The sequence below is a fragment of the Phascolarctos cinereus genome, unplaced genomic scaffold (genome assembly GCF_003287225.1).
Source record: "Phascolarctos cinereus isolate Bilbo 61053 unplaced genomic scaffold, phaCin_HiC Scaffold_3;HRSCAF=262, whole genome shotgun sequence".
Classification (NCBI taxonomy): Eukaryota; Metazoa; Chordata; class Mammalia; order Diprotodontia; family Phascolarctidae; genus Phascolarctos; species Phascolarctos cinereus.
The window spans coordinates 30,073,217-30,097,267 of NW_027555736.1; the positions used below are offsets into that span (position 1 = coordinate 30,073,217).

At 41.9% G+C, this 24,051-nt stretch overlaps 1 protein-coding gene across 5 annotated transcripts in view; it reads right to left on the bottom strand.

The window, feature by feature from the left end:
* Window positions 1–1,248: 1,248 nt before the first annotated feature.
* The window catches only part of RUFY2 (RUN and FYVE domain containing 2), a 62,251-nt gene continuing 39,448 nt past the window's right edge, over window positions 1,249–24,051 (bottom strand). For 2 of the 5 annotated variants that reach the window (XM_078150746.1, XM_078150745.1), the window contains exons 10-18: window positions 23,859–23,975; window positions 22,843–23,010; window positions 21,776–21,873; window positions 19,065–19,184; window positions 10,274–10,403; window positions 9,858–9,952; window positions 6,708–6,756; window positions 3,815–3,892; window positions 1,249–3,723 (exon numbers count right to left, since the gene is read on the bottom strand). In XM_078150746.1, the coding sequence (XP_078006872.1) occupies window positions 3,580–3,723; window positions 3,815–3,892; window positions 6,708–6,756; window positions 9,858–9,952; window positions 10,274–10,403; window positions 19,065–19,184; window positions 21,776–21,873; window positions 22,843–23,010; window positions 23,859–23,975 (999 nt within the window). In that variant the 3' untranslated portion in view covers window positions 1,249–3,579. The other 3 variants (XR_013485155.1, XM_078150747.1, XM_078150748.1) reach the window with 3 other exon arrangements.

Sequence of the window (24,051 nt, forward strand, 5' to 3'; positions counted from 1 at the left end):
TCTTATGTTTTAGTACAGATTTTACACCCTGTCCTTTATAAGACAACTGAACTTATAATTAATGTGTAATGTACTTAACATTTAACTACCCAAGTCATATCCAGCATATTTAGAAGAGTGAGTTAGAAAAATGGTAGGTCAAGAAGTTTGTGCTACATAGTGGGTGTTTGGAAATCCCAAGTGAAACAACAGGCACAGGCATTTTTCCTGAGGTGCCGCCTTCCCTTGTGTGAATTATCCTGATGATTTCTTGCCCTTTTGCTGAAAGCAAGCTTGCAGTTACTTTTTATGTGCAGAGTATTTCTCAAAAGGAAACAAATGTTAAGGTTAATTCATGTTGTGGTGTTAATGAAAACAAAACGAGTCTTGATTTATGTTTTGTTTCTACATCTGACACGTCTGAGATGTTAAGAAACACCTTTGTGAATACACTATGTGTGGTAAAGAAAGAGGTGCTTTCTACTTTTGTTCCTTTTAGTCAATGTGGATTTTTCCCCCAAATTTGGTAACTTCTCAAAAATTTTACCCAATACTGTCAACTGTGAACTCAGTTATTGAATTTTGTCACCTGTTTTGCTAGTAATGTTATATTTATGTAATAAATGTCAATGTGGGAGATAATGATGTTGCAGTCTGTTCTACAAGGATGTTTGTGTCACTGACTGAATCATAAATATGGGTTACATTGATATATACTTTCCTTCCTAAAAAATTGAAGAGAAGCCACTGATACATTAAACCTTAAATTTAGAGATGAAGAATAGATAACAATAAAAGTAAATTTTTTCTTCAGTTTGTGCAAAACTAGAACGATAACCAAGTGTGTTACAGGGTAGTTCATATGCCCCTGGGGTAGTGGGGGAAGAGTGGTGAACCCTAGCTTCTCACAGTTACTGATAAGTTTCCCAACACTTAAATTACCATTAACTACAGTTTACCTTATCAAAGAAAAGATATTTACTGCCACAGATAAAAACCCCTGAGGGCCATTCTGTTGAAGAAACTTTTATATATATATAAGTAACTAATCAACTTTTTTGGATTGGAAAAGGAGATTTCCCTTAAAGAAATTGTATATGTTAAGGATTATGATTTTTTTTTCAAGGCCTGAACTGCTTGACTTTAAACCTGAGCAAACCCTAAAACTGCCATTTCACCTATATGCTGTTTAATCTTAAAACTTTTTTATAAAAGGTTACAAAGGTTCCCTAATACCCAGTGACAGTAAAGGGTTTCATTAGAGCAAACTATTTGTATTATCTTTATTTACATTTACCAAAAAAAGTCACATTAAAAAAGCACTACAAAGTTAGAACAACTGTAGATAGATTCTTTGTGACAGCATTAGTGTGACATCTGTGGTGTGTGCCACAGCAATGATTTATCTAGTGAGGGAAGACCAAGCAATTTACCTAAAATATATAATCTTATGTTCATTTCACATCAAGGGAGAATATTTTTAAAGCACAATACAAATGTATATAAAACCAAAATGTGTAAGGTCAGAATGATACATGCAGTAATGAAGAGCTAAGAATTGCCTGATTTATGAACCTTAGCATGTAAATATGAATAGATGAATACTGTGGCAGTTCTACCGGAAGGTACCAAAAATCCTGTCAAAGTTTGGCAAATTACAGAATGTCACAATGTGATAACTGTAACAAGACAATTCAAAGTTCACTTGCCGATCATGACTCGACTTACTGTGTATGAGTAACATTTTGAGATGTTACTGAACTCTTCAAAGCACAAACAGCTTCATTAAAAATAATCCTTTGGGATTGAACTAGAAGTGGGCCTTTTTTCATAGTAATTGAGTAGCTCCCCAGCTACCATTTTAGGTAAAGAAAAGTAGAAAACCCTTTTGTCTACTGCAGGACTTCCAAACGGAATTGGTCTTTTGGGTTCACACTATTGATTTCTCAGTCGTGTTCCCAATAACGTCAAAAGTGAATTCGTCTGTGATCCATAGTAAAGTCATAGCAAGTGGAAATGTAAAGTGCTCTGCACACCTTTCAGAGTACTAGGTCAGCTCTGTTGAACTCAGCTGCATGAGAGTAACAGTCTGGAATGTGAAACGAAGTTTGGCTATAGAGTTCTTTAAGAGAAAGATGGTTCAATTAGGAAACTCCTGTTTCTTACATGATTTTATTAGTCAGGATAATTTAAAACCATCCTTAGAAATACTGATTCATTCTCCCTTAAAGGCAGCAATTTAAACAATTCTACTCTGACTGGCTCATGCTTAAAGTACAAGTGGGTTCGTATATATACTCAATTAACAATTTAAAGTATTTTGACCTGAAATGGTTCAAGCATAAGCTTCATGATAAACAGTTTGCTTCATACTCAATGATTCCAGTAGTATTGGTATTAAAAATACCTAAAGTGTATTTAACGCAATACTGCTAACACATTTTTAGGTTTACCTCAATACTGGCACACCCAAACAGGGGAGAAGAGAAATGGCGCTCAGGAGAACCTTCTATGAGTTTTGGTTCCATGTCAATCTGGGCCATCCTCACATTGGATATAGAAGCAACAACCGAGTTTCACAGCCATCGGGGATTCCCCTAACATCGCCCCCTTTTCATAATGACAAACAGAACTGGAACTTTCTTACACTCGTATAAAAAAGCAGGGGTGACTGGCAAGTCAAAGATAGAAAGGTCTGCACCAAACCTGACAGTTTGGGCTGGGAAAGACCTGCCCCCAAGTCCTAGGGAGGGACGGAGGTTGGTTAAAAAAAAAAGTGAAGCTGGGTGTTAACTTCCAACAAGTCTAGTGCAACAGTCCCCTTCCCCTTGGACAAAAAAGCTCCTGTTGGCAGTAGCAGTACCTACCTTATTAAAAGGTAGGTAAAAGAAGAACACTTGAAACTATGTTTTGGAGGAATGAGAAGTTGGCAGGCAAGTAAACATGATAAGTAATTACCCTAATATGCTATTATAACCATAAATATATACCAGGTCTTGGTATAACTGGTCTGTAAAATAGAAACCTTGTAAAATTGATTTTTTCTTATGCACAGTATTTTTTTGAGAACTATGAAGCTTATAAAGTGCATTTAAAAAAACTGCAGGCACCATCAAAAAATGGCAACTCTTGAATCAGTTAGGCAGAATATAACAAGCCCAGAATTTTGGAAAGGTCTGAGATAAGGCAAAAATCTTGTTATCATGTATATCTATGTGGCCTTTAAAAGACCTCCATTTTCTTGGTTATTAAACTTGTTACCCTATCAGCTCTTGATGAATTACATCTAGTTATTTTCACCAGTACTTAAATTAACATTAAAAGAAATGTGATGTTTGCAAGAACAGTTAAAAGGTATTTTACGAAGGCATTTCATTTAGAAATTAAAAGCATTAGAAAATAAAAAGGAAACTGTTAAATCTACATCAGAATTTCTGTAGTGCTTGAGTTAACAGGGTATAACAACTTTTGGTCTGTGAGCATGTCTACATATCAAGGAAGAGCCAGAAGCTTCTGAAACTATGGTGAGGACGGCTTAAACGGCTGTACGTCCAATATGCACACTCTTAGCCGCCCCTGTCAGGATGTACTTCACCAGTCTTACGGCACATTCGATGAGCATCTCTGAATCAGCAGGGCATGACAGGAATCACAGACTCGAACAGGCTTCGGTGATGAAGGCAAAGGTAGCTCGTTGTCAGAGCAGGCATTACAAAAAATTTCCCCACAATTTCTACAATGGTGCTTTTAAAAAAACAGGAAAAAAATTTTATAAAGTCGAAATCAAGGCTTGATCCCTCATTTCTCAGAATATACTTTTCCCCTTCTAGCTTACCCTTCTTTTAGAAAGTGAGAATTCTGTTTCACATAATTTACAGTGTGTGGCTTCTTCATCTTTCAACCAAACCTGACCCTAGGAGGAGGAGAAGGGAGAGTCATGGTCCTTCCAAACCTTCAGAAGCTTATACGACACATTCATGTTGATTATCGACACTGCATCCATGCATAGGTAGACAGGGACTACTGAACTTGCACCATTTTAGTGGGTGCTTAGATGCTGACTGAACTGGGGGAAAAACAGCCCTCAAAAAGGCATGTAATCTAACCCATAAGGCAGGCAGGAGGCCTCAGATAAAACTACCCGGTTTGGAGAAACTGTCTATGCACAGGGTTGTAGACCTGAATTCTGCCTTGGGTTTCTAGACTGGAAGGGAAAAGACTAAAAGCTAAGGAACATATTCCCTCTTACCTTTCTGTACTGACCCACAACAAAACTAGGCCAGTGAAGTGGGCTAGTTAAGTCAAATTAAGTCAAAACTAGGTCAAAAAGCTTTTATCAAGTGCCTACTATGTTCGAGGCACTATGTTAACCACTGAGGATACAAAGTAAGGATAAACAACAGTCCCTGCCCTCATGGAGCTGACAGTCTAGCGGGCCAATAGTTTGGCACCATGAACGTTGAAGGACCTAACAGCCGATAGGTGGAAATCAACCACCAAGTGAATGACTGAAAACCCTTGCGGCTGGAAGGGCATCAGCAGTCCCTTTATCCCAGCCAATCCAAGCAGGGCTTCCCTGTCACGATCTCCATGACCAGTGGGTGTTCAGCTTTCTTTTAGCGAAGGGGCCAGACTACTTCCCTAGGCCCATTCTGCTTCTAGACAGCTGTTAGTTTGGTCTTCTAAGGAGTCAAAATCTGCCAGTTTTAACTCACTTCAAATGCACTTTCTGTTCCTGCTAGATTGGTCAAATGTTACCCACCTGTCATGCCTTTTCCCGTTTCCATGCTTTTGCCTTGGCGTGCCCTGTGTCTAGAAGACTCTTCCTCACCAATGCCTCTTGACATCTCTACCTCCCGCACCACCTGCCTTACCTGATTCCCCACTCAACTTCCGCCATGCTTTGAAATTGCTTTGTATTGTGTATATATTATATGCTTACCTGTATTTTCACCAGCAAAATGTCAGTTGCCTGAGTAAAGGGAATTTTGTTTCTAACCTTGTATTTCCAGCATCTGGCTGTTCCAATTGTTTCAGTCACGTCCAACTCTCCGTGACCCCATTTGGGCTTTTCTTGGCAGAGATACTGGACTGGTTTGCCATTTCCTTCTCCAGCTCATTTTACAGATGAGGAAACTGAGGCAAACAGGGTGAAGTGACTCGCCCAGGGTCACCAGCTAGTGTCTGAGGCCAGATTGGAACTCAGGAAGAGGAGTCTTCCTAACATATTTTAAATATGTGACATCAATTCAACAAACAGTCATCAGGGGCTAAGTACATGCCAAGCGCTGTACTAGAGCTGGGCGTACAGAGACAAAACTGAAGTAGGTCTTGTCCTTGAGGAGTTGACATGCTACTATGGAGATACAGCAGAGACGCAGAGAAGTAAACAGAAGGTAATGCGTTTCCTTGGCGTTTGTATTTTTATTTGAATTTCAGCCAGTGTACAGGTATGGCTCCTCACTTCCCCGAACACTGGTGCCGATCTCCCTGAGCTACCCTGGGAGGCCATAAAAAACCCCTTTATGACAGTGACAATTCTTTTTTGAAAGGAGGGGACAATTTTTAAAAAGGAGTAAGACACAAAAAAGTTGTGTGTTTTTTTAAAGGATTATAAAATTCACATGTAAGCAATCCTGCTACCTTCCTCCTTTTGTAGGGCCAGGCAGCCTTCACAGAGGCACATACCTTCCTGTAGCAATGATATCATACAGTATCTGGAATGATTCTTAGAACTGGACAATCAGAGTCTTAAAGACACTGTGAGACTTTGGAGGCCAATCAGCCCTAGGAATACAGATCTAAAAAAGGAGCAAACACAGAACAGGAAGCTGTGAAGAGGCAGTGGGGCTGGGGTGGGGAAGGTCACCAACATGGGGCCTCATGGAAAAGTCAAGAAAGTCCCAAAGCAGTGCAGCCACGTGAGAAATGAGATGTTCTGAGCCGGGCTCCCTGCTTAAGAGGAGGCTTCGGCTCCCCCCTCCAATCAGCGGGACTGCGGGTGGTAGAGAGGTGGAATACCGAAGCTGAGGTGATCACGGGATGCCTTTTGGCAAACAAGAAACCCCAAATGGTCCAGTTAGAAGCATTCGGTGGATGAGCAGCTCGGCCTTACTAGCTGTGTGACCCTGGGCCAGTCACTTAATGACTGCTTCCATACAATAAAAAAGCAGCGTTTGGTGGACACTGGTGCGCCCCGATGTCACGGCCACAACGGCACCCTCCTTTCCCTCCCAACTTTCCAGCTCAGATGTAGTTCTGTCGGCCCGGTTCTCTCAGTGGCTGATCCTCAGGATCATTATAATTTTAGGAAACAAAATCCTCAGAACTGACACTTTTTCAACCCGAACGCAGGTAGATTCAAAACACCGAGGATGACCTTCAGTGGGTGGAGGGTGTTGTTCTGTTTCAATGACTGTTTTTATTTTTCATGCCATGATCATCTCCCACCATCCAACATCCACACTGACCTTCCTGAACATGAAACAGACAGACCCCATTCGAGCGCAGCTGTCTTGACGTGGTGATCATGACTGACATCAGACTATGGGATATTCTGCACTCTAAAGGAAGGGAAGGCAGCATCCCACAGGATGCCGGCACTGCTCCCGGCACGTGCTCTGAACTGCGATCTTTGACTTACTAGTTCTTTGTGTACCTGGACTTCAAACTTGATGCACACAACATTAATCCACATCGGTATCTGAAGAGAAGAGGTTTCTACTGACCTGTAACGCCTTGTTGGCTTCTTTTATATCTTCTATTTTAAGTTTCGATCTAAAAGAGATTAGAAAGAGGTCAACGTTGGCTTCCGATGCTTAATGACAATAATCCCCTCGAAAGTGACTGGGCATCTGGACGTCTCATCTTACAGAGGAAGAAAAAGGGGCCCGGGGAAGTTTAGTGACCTGGCTCAGCTCACCCTAGTGGTGCTGATCAGAGGCAGGATTGGAAACAAGGCCCTCTGACCCCAGGGCTGGTCCTCTTAATAGTACTGGTACTACCTACTTCACAAGGACTCTGCGAGAATCAAAGAAGAGAATTTGTGTCACATTTTGTAAACTACAAAGTGTTTCTCATTTGCAGACAGCCCTCACTGCCCCTATTATGTCTCATCTTCTGCAGGGTAAACAGACCCTCCCTCGGCACAATCTCTAGTCCCCTCACTGTACTTCTTTACTTATTTCGGGTTATCAGAATTTCAGAATTGGAAGAAGTCTCAAAGGTGATTAGTTCAACATTAGGTACTATAAAAACCCTCTCTAAATATCCCTGACAAGGGCTCAGGCTGATGGCCTTTCTTGCCTCTCCAGTCCTGCACTAGGACCAGGGGACTTGGATATACATACCAATGCTCCCCCCAATACCTTTCTATCTCCCAATTCCTCAAGTCACCCATTTCTAATGATCTATACACAGTGATACAAAGAGATGGTCACACTCTGGATCTGGCCATCACCCACAAATGGACCACTTCTATGTTCACGAACTCCAAAATTCCTTTATCTGATTCTACCTCTTTCTCTGCTTCTTGACCCCCAGCCTTGTTCTTTGCCCTCCTGATGACCTCAACCCCTCATTCTTTCTGAACCATTACCCCTGCATGACCAACGTTCTCTTCCCTCCCCCATCTTGATGAACAAGCCCAACCCTACACCATGCTGTTCTCTACAGCTCCTGCCTCCTTATCCTAGAGAAGATCTTGCTCTTCCAAACCCCATCATTCTCCTCACTCATTGCTGAATGACGATGGAGAATATCACAAACTCTACTGGCTGGGGTCCACTACAAGTTCGTATTGCACAATTGCAGCTGGGCCCTCATTATGGCTAGGCAATCCTTGTACACTTCCCTAATTAAGTCCCGGTCCTACTTACCACAGTGGCTTTTCCAAACCTTCTCATCTGTCCTCCAAAGGTCATTCACAAAGACCTCTTCCTCCTCACATCACACAGATGCCTTCTGCCACTATTTCCTACTTCACCCCACTTAGTTCTTGCTGAGCTAAGCCCTCTAAAAGCACAAGTGGGCAGACTGTCACCCTCTATCATTCCTTACTCTCTCTCTCAGTCTCTCCTTATGTACTGGCTGCTTCTCTACTGCTACAAATAGGCCCATCACTCCCCCCGCCCCCATCTCCCATCCTCACACTACCCTCATTTAATCCAAGCATCTCCACTAGTTTTCATTCCTTCTCTCTTTTCGCTAGTGGGGTGAAACTCCTTGAGAAGGCTGTCTACAATGGGCATTTCTGCCTGCCTTTCTTCTCCCTCTCTTCCTAACTCTACATTCTGGCTTCCAACCTCATCATTCAGCTGAAAATAGTCTCTCCACTATTATCAACGATTTCATAGCTGACCTATCGAAAGGCCTTTTCTCTGTCCTCACCCTTCTTGACCTCTCTACAGACTTCGATGTGTACATCTGATACAGATGGCTTGCTGATAACCCTCATCTACTTGGTATTGTCTCCTAAGCTTTCAAGACGCTGCTGCTCTCTTATGGTTCTCTTCCTCTTCAGTTTCCTTTCCTGGCTCTTCACGTCACACTCACTGGCCATGAGGCCAGTCCCTGAGGGCTTGGTCCTGGGTCCACCTCTCCCTCTAAACTATTTCACTTGGTGATCTCATCAGCTCCTACGGCTTCAATTCTATGCCAGAAAACTCTCAGATTTACTCATCAGTCACCTCCAGTATCATATCTCCAGCTGCTTTTTAAACATCCTAACTGAACATCCTATAGATAGAGTAAATTCAACACGTCCAAACTGAACTTTCCCCCCACTCTCTCCCCTGCTCCTAGCTGCCGAGGGTACCGCCATCCTGGTCACCACTCAGGTGTGAACCTAGATGTCTGTCTCTGCTTTTCACTCTGTCATGCCCTCCATACAGCCACTCAGTGGTCAGTCCTGTCCTTATAACATAGCTCATATTATGTCCCCTCCTCTCCTCTGACAACACCGCCCTGGTGCAGGTCCTCATCATGTCATGCCGAGGCCATTACAAGAGCCTGCTGCTTAACCCCCTGGCCTCCACTCTCTTCCCACTCCAATTCATCATCCACTCGGCTGTCAAACTGCTCTTCCTAAAACACAGGTTCTGACCACATCATTTCCCATATTCAGTACTCTGATGGCTCCCTATTACTTGCTGCATCAAACAGAAGATCCTGTTTGCCTTTTGAAGCCCTTCCTCACCTGGCCTCTCTCCACCCTTCTAGTCTTCTTCTAGTCCCCCACGCCGGGAGCAAACTTTGTCCTCACCCCTGCCTCCTGGCTTCCCTGGCTTCATTCACGTTTCAGCTCAAGTTCCACCTTCTACAGGAAGCCTTTCCCAACCCTCCTTCATCTTGGTGCCTTCCCTCTACTCGTCCCCAGTTTCTGCTGTCTGGAGTTCCTTTGTACAAAGCTGCTAGCAGCTGCCTTCCCCAGCAGACTGAGCTCCCTGAGAGCAGAGACTTTCTGTTCTTAGCCTTTTTTCTATGCCCAGTTCTTAGCACAGCACCTGACACACAGTAGTGTTTATTAAACAGTAGTGACTGACTGGTCATTAAGCCTTTTCTAGAAGCTCTCCAGAGAAAAAATGTCCCTAAGACATGGCACCCCAAACCAGACACGGTCCTCAGCACATGCTCTCACTAAGGGAGAACAGAATCAGAGCAGAACCCTAGTGAAGTTATGTACCTGCCTAATTTATAGCTTTCCTCCAAAAACTGCAAACTTGATTCATTCAACATAGTTCACTTTACCCTAAGATTTGCCTTCATTTTGTTTAAATAGTTGAGCTGCTTCTTCCCCCACAATCTGTTCTTTGTTGGTTCTGACCAGTTATAGACTTTTAAGAACTAACTATTTAAAGAAAGTAAAAAAGAAAAGTTACTCGCTAAGCTTGCTGCCAAGTTCTTGAAGGGCTTGTTCCTGGTCCTGATATATTTTTTTCAACTGTTGGTTTTCATTCTGGAGACTCAGAAATTCCTTCAGAAACAATTTTTAAAAAGATATCTTAAAACAAAGAAAACATTGCATTGTCTACATTCCATTATTCGGCAACACATTCTAAGTTTTAAGTAAAAAAGAATGTTCCCATAGGTGTACAACTACTTTATAACAGGTATATTCTACTTACAGCTTTCTTTTATTTTAGCAAAATATTTACACAAAAAAACATTTCATATGCCCAATACGTTCTGTTATCATGGCTGGCTGTGAAAATGACTGTTTCTAGTTTTTCTTGAAAATACATCGCCTTCTAAACAGAACAGCTCAAATAAAATTGAACATTTTACCACGATTTACTTTTTTAAGACTAATGATTTGTTGTGTCTCATTTCTCAGATGAGACAGAGCATCGTTCTCCTTTTGAAGATCCTCTTGCAAAGTTTGCCTCCATTCCTTTTCGATCTTCAAATCAGTTTCCAACTGAGCCCTTCAGTCACAAACAGAAACAAAACATCAAAGCTCAGGACAGTTAGTGACACTGATTTAGAAGTTCATCATGTTCAGAAAATAGCACAGAGAAGCAGGACAATTTGTTAATACTGTTTTAAATTTCACACACTTAAAAAGTAAATCTGTGCCGAAGTTTATTTTCATGTACAATCCTTTTTTGTGTTCTTCATTTGCTGATGTTTTAAAATTCACAATTAAAATAGATGATAATGACAATAATAAGCATTTATGTAGCATTTCAAGGTTTGAAAAGGTCTTCATAGATGGCCAGTGCCATTTCCTACAGAAATTATTTGTGGCTTAGAACATATTGTTTCTATATAATATTGAAGTATGAAGAAAAAGCAAATATAGTGTTATGAGAAAATGGTTTGTAGGATAACAAATTTAGAGCTGGAAGAAACTGGAGAGCTGTCTTAGGAAACGAAAGCCCAAAAACTACAGCACTGACAAGCAGAGATAGGATTTGAAATCAGGTCACCTAAGACAACCCTACACACACATCCCATCTCTGGACCTGGCCATGGGCTTTTTTTCCTCCAAGCCTTGAATGCCCTTGTAGAAGCTCTGGCTTCTGTTTAGGCCCTTAGTATATGAGGCAATGCCTGATTCTCTCAGTTGCTGAGACTCCTCCCCCTTGTAAAGTAATTTGAATTTAATTTTTATGTATTTATTTACTTATCTACATTCGTGATGTTTCCCTCAAAGGAGTTTAAAGTTCCTCCAGAGCGGGGACGTTTCATTATTTTCTGTGTATCTCCAGGGCCAAACAGAGCCTTGTACACAGTAAGTGCTCGGTAAATGCTTGTTGATCTTGACCCTACTGTTAACACTTGAACATCATGCTTCCTTCCTGCCTGCTTCCTGCCGCTCTCACCTTGAAAAACTCCAATCTTGGATCACTCCCACGATGGACTGCATCCATTCCTACTCACCTGCTGCTGAACCTGGAGTAGGAGGTCATGCCACCCTGGTGGCTACATGCCATTATGAAATCTCAACTGGACCTGGCCACAACAAAGCAATATTTCCATTCCTCCCCAAGTGACTCCCCATCACTGTCTTCTCTGTACTTGCAAGCCTACTCTTACTTCTGGAAGGCTCCCACAGCATCCCTCCCTCCATTTTCGTAACAGACTACTCACACTACTGAAAGGCGAGAAGCTATTTGCCCTGCAGTTCTTTTCTCCTCCACCTTCCTTAACATCCTTAGCTATTCTCTCTGCTTTTATTCCAGCAGTTTCTAATGAAGAGACAGCCCTTCTTCTCTCTTGCCAGGACCAACCCCTGTACATGCACCTTTAATCCCATCTTCTTTCTCCATCTCTCTCAGCAGCTGTTTTACAATCATCTCATTTTCTTTAACCTTTTTTATCTAGTGAGTTCTTCTGCCTAAAAACATTCCTATAGGTCTCCTTATCCTTAAAAAAGCCCCCATTTGGGCCCTATCATCCTCACAGGCGATCACCTTTTCTCTCTCCTCTCTAGAACAGCCAAACTCCTAGAAAAAGCAGCATGAACAAATTGCCCCCCTTCCCCTCCTTTCGAGCCTTTGCCCTTTAGAATCTCGTTTCCAGCCTCATCCCTCAGTTAAAACTGCTCTCTTCAACTTTACCAATAATCTCTTAAGTGCCAAGTCTGACGGCTTTTTGTTAGTCCTCATCCTTCTTGAGCTCAACATTTACTAAGCTTCTACTATGTGGGCAGCACTGCTGACAAGCCTCCTCCTCTCTTGGTTTTTGTAACACTGCTCTCTCCTGATCTCCACCCCTGACCCCGCCAGCTGTCTGAGCATGTCTTCTGTCTCCCCTGCTGGATCATCACCCATATCACATCCCCTAAATGCATGTATGGCCCAGAGCTCTGTCATTTGTTTTCTCTTCTCTCCCTGTACTCTCTCAATGACCTCCTCAGCTCTTTTGAGTAATTACCACTTCTGTGCTGATGGCACTCAGACCTCTACAGCAAACCCTAGTCTCTTTCCTAAGTTCCAGTCACACATCATCAGCTGCCTAGGACATTTCAAATCGTGTCCCACAGGCATCTCAAACATGTCCAAACTCATTATCTCTGCTCCTCCCACCCCAACCTACCCCTCTTCTGAACTTCCCCCTTCCTGTTGTGGGCTCTGCCATCTTTCCAATTGCCCAGGTGCACAACCCTGGCATCATCCCTAACTCTTTACTTTTTTTTTTTTGTGAGGCAATCGGGGTTAAGTGACTTGCCCAAGGTCACACAGCTAGTAAGTGTTAAGTGTCTAAGACTGGATTTGAACTCAGGTCCTCCTGTCTCCAAGGCCAGAACTCTATTCACTGCACCACCTAGCTGTCCTTTCTAACTCTTTACTCTTCTACGTAGCCAGTCAGTGACACAATCTTGTCAAGTCTTTCACAACATATGTCCCTTTTCCTCCACTCTCATGGCCTCCTTGTTTAAATTCTCATCGCCTCTAACCTACAATGCTGAAATGGTTTTCGAGCCAGTCTCCCTTCCATCTCCGAACCACTCCCCACTCAGCTGCTCAGTGACGTCCCCAAAGCAGACATCTGACCATGTCATTCCCTACAGTGGCTCCCCACGGTCTCTAGAGCTAAATACAAGCGTCTTCCTGCTGCCCCTCACACCTGGAGTCTACTCCTTCACTGGTGCCTTTGAGATGCTCAGGTGCTGCTTCTACACGAAGCCTCTTCTGACTCCCCGCCTCCCCACCGCCATCAGTGCCTTCCCTCCTAAGCTGCCTCCTGTTTATTTCGGATACACTTATGTATATATGTATGTGCTGTCTCCTCCATCACAGTGTAAGCTCCCTAAAGGCAGGTATTGCTTCATTTGTGTCTTTGTCTAGAGCTTAACAAACATTTGTTGGTTGATTAGTTGTTTAATAAATGCTTGTTGAAACTCTGCGGTATCACTTCACACCTATCAGATTGGCTAATATGACAAAACAGGAAAATGATGGATGTTGGAGGGGATGTGGGAAAACTGGGACACTAATGCACTATTGGTGGAGGTGTGAACTGATCTATCATTCTGGAGAGCAATTTGGAACTATGCCCAGGGGGCTGTAAAACTGTGCAAACCCTTGGATTCAACAATGCCATTGCTAGGTCTACATTCCAAAAACTTAGAAAAAAAAAGGGGGGTGGGGGGAAGAGGAACCTATTTGTACAAAAATATTTATAAGGGACAGCTAGGTGGTGCAGTAGATAGAGCACCGGCTCTGCAGTCAGGAGGACCTGAGTTCAAATCTGGTCACAGACACATAACACTTATTAGCTGTGTAACTCTGGGCAAATCATTTAACCCCAACTGCCTCACAAAAAAAAAAATACTATAGCAGCTCTTTCTGTGTTGGCTAAGAATTGGAAACTGAAGGGGATGCCCATCAACTGGGGAATGGCTAAACAAGCTGTGATATGACTGTAATGGAATATTATTGTGCTAGATAAGCAGGATGATTTCAGAAAAACCTAGAAAGACTTACATGAACTGATGTAAAGAGAAGTGAACAGAACCAGAAAACTTTATACACACTAACAGCAGTACTGTTCAATGAAGAACTGTGAATGACTTAGCTATTCTCAGCAGTACAATGATCCAAGAAAATCCCAAAGGACTAATGATGAAGCATACTATTCGCCTCTAGAAAAAGAACTGATAGTGTTTGAATGAAAACGGAAGCATGCTATTTTTCACTTACTTTCTTTCATTCTTTTTCTTTTATTTGAATCTTCTTGCACAAAAAGACTAATATGGAAATGTTTTACATGACTGCATATGTATAACCTATATTGTTATCAGGGAAGGGGAAAGGGAGGGAAAGGAAGGACAAAATTTGAAACTCAAAACTTTAAAAAAACAAACGTTTAAAAAATTTATTTCAACATGTAATCAGGGAAAAACAAAATATATTTTAAAAAAACAAATGCCTGTTAAAGGAATGAACAAAAAGAATAACACAGGTATCCCTCACATAATACCAATTAATTATATTTTTTTATTTTAATCACCACAGGGTCCCACCTCATCCTTAAAGTCAGAGAAATTTGGAAGCACTATGTGACAGCCTACCAATTTACACCACAAATCAGAATGCCCACTATCTCTACTATCTAACTGCAATCAAATTTAAAAAGCCATAAATCTGAAATATCTACAAAGGACACTAGCTATTGATTAAGCCCATCACCACAGTGGACACAGAATCAGCAAGCACTATTTCTGCCCCACATTTTTGGATAAAAGCTCATTTCAGAACACCCACAGAAGATACAGTAAGGACTGGGATGTTCAATCCTTAAGCTGAATGTGCTCTCTTCTTGTGTCCAAGGACACAGTAAACAAATTATACAGATGCTACAAAACAGATATGATGGGAAGCAGACAGTAAGTTCGAGTGACAGAAAAAGTACAAAAAGAAAGAAAAAGTATTAGCTCACAAAATTAGAATAATGAAGACAGTCCGAGACTGGCAACCACCCATAACAATTCCTGAAACTTTATATGCTGTCATAATATCTCCACAGGGTAAACAATATAGAGCCAAGACTTAGCATTGGAGGGGACCTCAGATGCCATCTGATCCATGCTTCACATTTTACAGACGAGGAAACTGAGACACAGAGTGACCAAGTGGGGTGCCATCACTGGAGAACATCTATGTGAGGCAGGATTTGATCCCAGGTCTTCCTAACTCCAGGGCTATCACTCTAGCATTTATATAGCTCTACAAGGTTTGTAAAGCACTTCATTATCCAATTTTATTCACACAATAACTGTATGGAATGAGTATTCTAGATGAGTCTCCTAGACATTAAGTAATTTGTTCAAAGTCTCACAGTTAGTAACTGAGGCAAGAATCAAATCAGGGAGGGCTTCCTGACTGCAAGCCCAGTGCTCTTCTTTACTATGCTGGGCTGTTTCTCGCATTTCAAAAGTGCGATAATTCTGTCACTTGTTTAACACCCTATGATTTAAAAATGGAAGGGACCTGAACGATCACTTAATCTGGGCTTCTTAACCTGTGGTCCAAGGGCCCTGAATAGATGACGTTGGGGCCCATGAAGTTGGATGGGGAAAATATATTTTTTTCACCAATTTCAATTATTAATTTCAAAAGAAAACGATATGATTTTGAGAAGGGTTCACAAGTTTCACCAGAGTGACTGCAAAGGGGTCCACATCCCAACAAAGGTTAAGAACTCCAGATGTAATCCACTCCCCTTGTTTTAGAGATGAGGACACGAAGGCCCAGCAATGTCAACTGATTTGTAAGAGGTCACGCAGACATGTAGTAGCAGAAGCTGGATTCAAATTCAGAACAACTGACTCCAAAGCCAGTGCCCTTTTCGCTCTAGGACACTCCCTCCTTATTGAGTAGCTTACTGAGAGTACAAGGCTCTGAAACTGGTACAAACTTGAAGAAGACAGACCTTGAATCCAGCAGCTTACAGCATAGTAAGGGGATAAGCTGTTTGTGTTGGAAGACGGACAAAATCTAAAGAAGACGTGTCTCCTGCCCGTGTGGAGATTCCAGTCTCATAAGACGTATCCAATTCAGTGTTAAAATAAGGCAGGAAGTGCTAAGACATGAGATGTGCTTGTCACATGACTGAATTCAATTCTAAAGCTCTTACTGTTGTACTTGCTTAACTGACCCCCAAAGGCAGCCCCCACAGCATCTGTTCCAAAACACTATTTTTCTCCTCAAACCACCTTCATCGCTCCTTCAACCCTTCCTTTGAGCAGGGGACCTTGACTCACAGTTTACTGTGAGGCTATTCATCACGAGCTTCCTCTCCTCCCCATTTCTAGTGCTTGAATATACTCAACATTCTCAGTTCCAGCCTCAGAAGGCGGGGTCCTTCTGGCCAGTGGCCACCTATCAACCCCACACCCTCAAGGAGTTTTGCTTCTCCCTCCTTCCCACCAGTCAGTCTCTCTTCTTCCCCGGCTCCTTCCCTGCTGCCCTCTGGTAGCCTTCACCTACCATTTCAGAAGCTGTTTCCTCTCTTCCTCTTTTCCTCTTCCCCTTCACAGCCTTTCGCCTAAAAATGGTTGTTATCTCTGCTGTCTTCATTTCCTCCCACCCCACTCACAATCTGGCTTCTGACCACTGGCTCCACCACTTGGTCTCTCCAAAAAAATTACCAATAATCCCCTTAATTGCTAAATCTAGAGGGTTTTTTCTCGATTTTCAACCTTCTGAACGTCTCCATAGCATATGAAACGGATGAGCAGCCATTCCCTCTGGGTTTCTGTGATGATGCACTCTCCTGGCATCATCCTCCTACCTGCCTCACTGCTCCTGCACCTTTGCCCTAGCCACACATCCCATCACATGTACCCAGGATAGCCCAAGACTCTGTCCCAGGTCCTCTTCTCTTCTTTCTAGACAGATGATTCAAAAAGCTACATATTTAGCCCTAGTCTCTCTCCAAAACTCCATTCCACCCCCCAAAAGACTCCTGTGCACCTGCACCTCAAACACATCATGTCTACCATGGGACTCATCTCTCTCCTGCTCCCCAAACCCAACCTCTTCCCTAGTACCTATTTTTTTTTAAGAGCAATTGGGGTCACACAGCTAGTAAATATCAAGTGTTTGGTCTGAGGCCAGATTTGAACTCAGGTCCCCCTGACATCCACTGCACCACCTAGCTGTTCCCCCCCTTAGCGTCTTCTGTCAAGGGCAGCCCAGGTCACCTCTGGTGTGCTTTCCTCTTCTCCCCCTGTCCCCACACCTAATCACTGGCCATGTCCTGGAGGCTCTGCCTACACAGTTGCCCCTTCTCTCCTCTCCTCTCTAGCTCTTCTGTTCCTTGAGTGTCAGTGGCTCCCTATTTCCACAAACTCCTCTGTTGGATATTTAAAGATCTTCATAACATGGCTCCTCACCTTCTTTTTAGTTTTAGTGATGCTTTTTGCTTTTGTATAACATTCCTCTCCAAACAGAGCCCTCTCTGATTCAGCAAGCTTTCCCTTTTAAGAAATTTTTTGTCCCAATTTCAATAAAATCAACCAAAACACTGCGTCACAAAGTACATATATGACATTCTATCCAATTCATCAAAATAATAATAGCTCACAATCATATAGTGCCTACTATGTCCCAGGCACTGTGCTAAGCTACATTATTCCATCTGATTCTCACAACAACCCCGGGAGGTAGGTGCTACTATTATCCCCATTTTACAGATGAGGAAACTGAGGTAAACTGCAGTTAAGTGCCTGGCCCAGGGTCACCCAGCTGATAAGTATCTGAGGTTGGACTCAAAGAAGGGAATGACCCATCCTCTTTTCAGACTGATCTGACCACTCCCCTTCACACGGCTTACTTGGAGGAACTTCCTCATCTGTGACTCTTCCCTCTTTGGTCTCCACACTTTTCACACAGGCTTTCTCTTCCCCTCAGAATCCCCAGCTCCCCACATGAGGCTGAGCTCAAGTTAACATCTCTGACCCAAAGCATTTCCCATGACTGCCCAGCTGTTAGTACTCTCTCCTGCCCCCTGAGACAACTCTGTATTTATTTTGTCCACATTTGCGTTTGTCTGAGTACATGTTGTTTGCCTCTGGTAGAACCTAAGCTCCTTACGTTTTGTGTGGGGTTTTCGGTGTTCATAGCTCCAGAAAAGAGCATGATGCTACTAAACAGTAAATAAATGCTCACTGACTTGAAGTATGTTAAAAGGGAATACATTTGGGCACCACAGCAAATTACTGTTCCTGTTTTGAAGATTAATCCCAACGTTTCTGCAAAAAGTTAGCATTTCATTTGAAGTCATATGTATTCCCATTCAAGATCAACATATTCCCTAGTGGAATGAATCTAGATTTTATAATGGTAGCCAAAGCAACTCAGACAAGCTCCTATGTGAACACTTTACCATGGGGAAGAGGCAATCCTGGCATTCTGAAGGTTATGCCCATGGAGAAGTGGCTGTGACAAGTCCTGCAGGGCAGAAGCAGTCTGAACATGGTCTTGGCAACAGATTAACCCTTCTTTCCATGGACTAACAGCCCTGACTACCATAAAGCAAGTTTGTTGGCCTTGGCAATCCATGAAACAAAGAAAGGCACAAAAACAGCTCTCAGTCTCATGGGACCCTTTCCTCACTGGAACACATACACTGCATTAATCGGGGGATACTGACACCACAAATGTACTGACAGTGCTCCAAGAACATTAGCTCACAGACTGCCATATATGAAATAATGACAGCATCAGCAGATACCTACAGCCACAATCAACAAATGTGTTTTTTAAAAAGATACTGGCAACACCAATCAATCCACAAAACTGATTAAGTGTCTGTGTTCTAGGCACTATGGAAATAAGGACAAGAACAACTCAGTCCTTTCCTGATTACACTTTAATGGGAGAAACCCCACCACCACACAAAAGTGAATATAAGATGAAGTGACGATGGGGGACTGACCCCATCGTCAACTGGGGACATCAGAACAAGCTTCGATTATAAGATAAAAGGGAATATTGCTATAATCTTTCCATCATGGGAATGTATTAAGAGAAAAGAGTATGTATGTGTACACACACACACACACACACACACACACACACACACACACACACCCCTCCATATACTTCTTTGGATAAAAGGGAGAGAATACTCACAGCTGTGTCTCCTTTTGGGATATCTGTTTCTGCAGGCTGTCAGACTGACTCAGACACTCTTGTTCAAATTTTTCATCCTCATTCTTGGCTTCCATTTGAGCCTTCTCTGCTTGCTGCAATCTGGTGTAATTCAAATCAACTTTGGGTAAAACTGAGGCTAGAACTAGGGTGTAAAAGGGTGAAGAAGACAAATAAAAGAAAAATGGGGAAATAGAAACATTTCTAAACAAAAACAAAGTCTGGGGGAAACTTACAACTCAAATGAGAAAGAGCCACACAATGCCTAAAAATGGCTTCCATGATTTTCATTATGCCATATAATACACCCAGGACACAGTCTTCAGATTTACTTTATTTCTTGTTTATGATTAACAATGCAAAGCAGTACAACTTTTATCACTTTACATGAAGTTTAATCTAGATTACAAAGTAAGTATGTGCATTACTGCCTTTTAAAAAACTGCCACGTACAGCCCCTCCATTATTGGCATTAATTAAGCAAAGAAGTTGCAATATGCTACATGTCATATAAGCGAATACAGGAGCCACAATATGACTGCATAATGAGGCCAAGAGTGGAGAACAGCACCCACCTCCAACAGCACCACATGCTGCAACGTTCTCTCCGTCCTTACTGAATGACCACCGTGCTGCTGGGTTTTTTTAAATTTAAGAATATTTGTCAGGTAGTTGGCACCGTGGCTCCCTAGACCACATGCTCCCACCACTACATGAACTAAAACTGATTAGCTAAAAATACTGTGGGTGTTACTTTTCTTTTCTTATGCATTTGGGACCTTGCTTTCCTACTTTGGGGTCTTGTCTCTTTTCACAACATGTGCTTATTTTTTCTGCTCTGTTCCCCCACAGCTTCTGCTCTGAGAGATTTTTAAAAATTTGATTTTACAGGTTTGAAGCTGTTTATTTTTAAAATAAAAGCTATTCAAAATATCCTTAGAAAATGTGACTCTAATTGGAAGGTGCAATAGCGATTGATGTCTAACGAGTCATATTCCAGCTGTTCAATTTCGTTTCACAATTACAACTGCGGAGTCACAGAAATAGGTATTTCCCTTAGGCTTCTGTAGAAGCTGCTATTTCCCTGGGTGAATAAGGAAGGGAAACCACCAATGAATTTATGTCTTTGAAGGCTAAAATAAATACAAATTCAAGAACTTGTAAACTCCCCATATCTTTCCCATAATATGTAAGGGCATTTTTGTTTTGTCAGGCCCAGCAAGGCAAGACTTAAAGTTGTGCTACTGTCCAAGAAGGCTTAGCAGAAGTGGCAAACAGGAAAGACAGTCAATAAACTGATTTAAAATGCTGTAAAAATCAGGGTGCAGCCACAAGGGAAAGAGAGTGCCAAAGGAGAAAGAAATCTGTCAGCACAACGTGGAAACAAAGGGTAATTTAATTTTAAACAATCTTATACTTTACATTAAAAAGTAGATGGAAGATAAGAAGATTGTGTTTGATAACCCTGACCTGCAACGGCTCAATACTCAGAATTAATTAAGTCGGGGCGGAATCCAAACCCACTCGCTCATTTTATGGCAGTGCATTACCACAACAAAGAGAGCCCAGAGGCTTCCTAACACCCTTTTGTAATGTTTCATCACATCATTTTCTTCTATATTTGACAAGCTGTACAAATTCGAACGCCCTTTGAAAATTTTTAGATACAGCAGGCATGAGGCGGCTTCAGAAAGATATATCTTTGACCAGTTTGTACTGGGGCTGCGTGTCACTGCTGGCACACTTCACAAATGACATTGCAATAGTCCTAGTTTGAGTTAATAAATCTTTATCACTTCAGGATGGGATGGACAGAAATCAAAGGCAAGAGAGAAGTAATAAAAATGTCCAAAATGTAAAAATTGGGATAAAAGAAACAAAAGAAAAGAAAAAAGAAAAAAAGAAGAAAGAAAAGAGGATGTCAATAAAAGAATATTCATGTCAAGAAAGCTTTAAATAGTTATGTTTTTCATTGGTAGATTCAAAGAAAGCAATGGTAAGACATATGCTGACACCAATATGACAGGGTAATGGAGGTCTATTACATCTTCCAACAATAAAAATGAAAAATCCCACCTACAAAAGATTAAATCTAAACAAACCTATGCTACACTTGACCCAGACAGGTACTGTTTTAACATCTTTAAGCATCTTTTTCTCTCACTAAGTGTCTGTACATCAGACATGAAATACTCCAAATGGTTTTACACACTTGGATGTAAAACTTGACATACTTGTAGGCCAAATATACCTCACAATCAACCCCCTACCACCTGAGAAATAATTAATGGCATTCTGCTGTGGCCAGTGTGGAAGGTGATGAATAACAGGCTATGAGAGCCCAAAGGGACCTAAGAGATCATCTGACCCAAACTCCAAGGAACAAGCAGAGAGAACGTCTACTCTGAATGCCTGTTTCTAGACAGGAACATGAGGAGAGACAGTGGAGACGGCAGTCAATATGCACTGAAGTCAAAGAGAGCTCATTTCACCCTTGGTTTTTTCCCCTATAAGGCAACTATTTCCAAACAACAAAAACCAATGGTAAAATCCTGCCAGTCTCTTCCAAACAGGTCATTAACCTACAACTTTGCTAGCCAGGCAGCTTTGGTGGCAGGTGGCAGGTGGCAGAGAGCAGTCAGGTAAAACGCGTGAAAGGGATGAAGAAGCAGCAAACGCTGTGGATGCCCTACCTTTGCTCCAGCTGTTTCATGGCAGCAGTGATTTTATTGGTTTTGTCCTCCAGTCGACCAATTATTTCATTCTTTTCTTTCATGCCTTCTTCTGAACCCTAGTTGAAAACATAAAGCTGCAATGATTTGGGGATTGCTAAATCCTAACATTTAACCTATTTGGTTTTTTACCAGATTGTTCATTAATAGAGTAAATTAACTCAAATTTTCAGTAACATTACTCTCTACAACACAAAGCAGTTTAATCATTTAATATATTCAGGGGCAAAAAAAGAAAAGCAAAAACAACTGGGGATATTATTTTCCTTCAATGTTGTCTCAAGGTAACAGTGTTTATCCTCTTAAAAGGTCTCTTTTTGTCATGGAACTGAGTTAGTTTTTTAATTGCTTTGGAGTATAAGTCTTCTGAAGTGTAGTGGCATTTAATGCAAAGGGTTGATAAAAGTTGCAGAGAATCATCTGATCAAAACTGAAAAGGTGGCAGGTTGTAGTATCACAAGAACCAAAGAAACCACTCTAGTGTTTGGATTCAGATTTTTCTCGTACGGTTTCAGTTTTAACCATTCTGGTCTTCCCTAATGCAGCGTAAATAGAGAGAAGTCATTAATGCCTAACAAAAGGATTCCCTTGTCCCTGCCGTACAGCTAAAAATCACATTTCTTCTTGGTAATAATAACGACAGCTTGCATTTATATAGTGTTTCAAGGTTTGCAAAGCAAATCTTAACCTATGTTGTGACATTTGATCCTCCCAACGACCCTCTGCAGTAGATGGATTATTATTATTCCTATGTGCAAGTGAGGAAATGGAAGCCAACAGAGGCCAGCACCTTACCCAGGATCACAGAGCTGGGAAGGGTCTGAGGCTGGTGTTGAACTCAGGCCCTACGGACTCCTGGCCTGGTGTTCAGTACCCTCTGTCGCCCTCTAGTGGCAGTTAGAGGCTTGCTTCCAGTAGACCAAAGGTGAAGGTGACTGCCTACACCCTGACGCCTCCATTTGTGAGGTGACTCCCAAACCCCAAAGCTCACACTGACTCTGCCTCCGCTTGTGAGAATGTTTCTTTACCTGCAGCTTCTGATACATCTCTATGTTAATTGCTTTAACATCCTCCAGTTGTTGTCGAAGGCCTATAAGAGTATCTTGTTTCTCATGGATGTCTTTCTCCAGCAACTTCATGGCAAGCTCAATTTCGTGTTTCATGCTAACTTGCACCATAAGCTCATTCTCCACATCCTGAAATTTGAGCACACACAGTTTACAGGGTCAACTCACAGAATGAGAGAGCGTAGAAGTCAATGGGGCTTTGGAGACTATGCCAGTTCAACCCTCTCATTTTACCACTGGGTAAATGGAGGCCCAAAGAGCGACTAGCCCAAGGTTACAGAGGTAGTTAGCAGGGAGGAGAGCTGGGATCTGAATCAGGTCTTGCATCTCCAAATCCTTCACTCTTTGGGCTACACCCTCTTGCCATAGATGTGCATTTTTCTTATAGTCATCATGTTTTTTTCTCATATGTTTATCATCATATATACTGTTCATGTATTACATACATCCTATCCCCACATTATGTAAGCTCAGTGAGGGTAGGACCATGTCTTATTTAATCTTTTTATCTTTTCTAGAACCTAGCCTAGTGTACATAGTAAGTGCCTAAGAAGTTTTATTTTAAGGCAAAAGTGAACAGAGTGGAGTTGTTTTTAGCATTAAATCTTCAAACAAAGTTAATTTTCAATGAAAACAAATGAAGACACATAGAGGGAAAAGGATGGAACAAATCTTCATTCCAAAAGATAGATGACAATTACGATGGTGTTGTTGATAATAATAACTAACATTTCGGTGACATCTTTAGGTTATAAAGTGCTTTATGTATATATATATAGAAAGAGAGAGAGAGAACAGGCACACACTGTCAGACAAAGTCACCGCCTACATCAACACTGGCTGATTGTTTTTGTTACAAGGTAGGCAAAAAAGATCAGAAAATGAATGTACTGTAAAAATGTACTAGTGTTCAAGTGGCGCTTTAAAAGCCTTTCTCTTCCCAGCGTCTCTCCCAATTTAACATTAGTGGTGCTCACTTGTCGTAACTGGGATTCTTCTCGGAGCTGTCTGCGGGCTTCGTTGTACATCTCGTCCAGTCCCTGACGAGACTGTTTGTACGTCTGAAGCTCAGTCTCCACGTCTACTTTGGTAACCTAGGAAGATGACCAAAGTGTACAATTCCACATCCATTACCAGAGAATACAGAGACAGGCCCAGAAACACAAGACA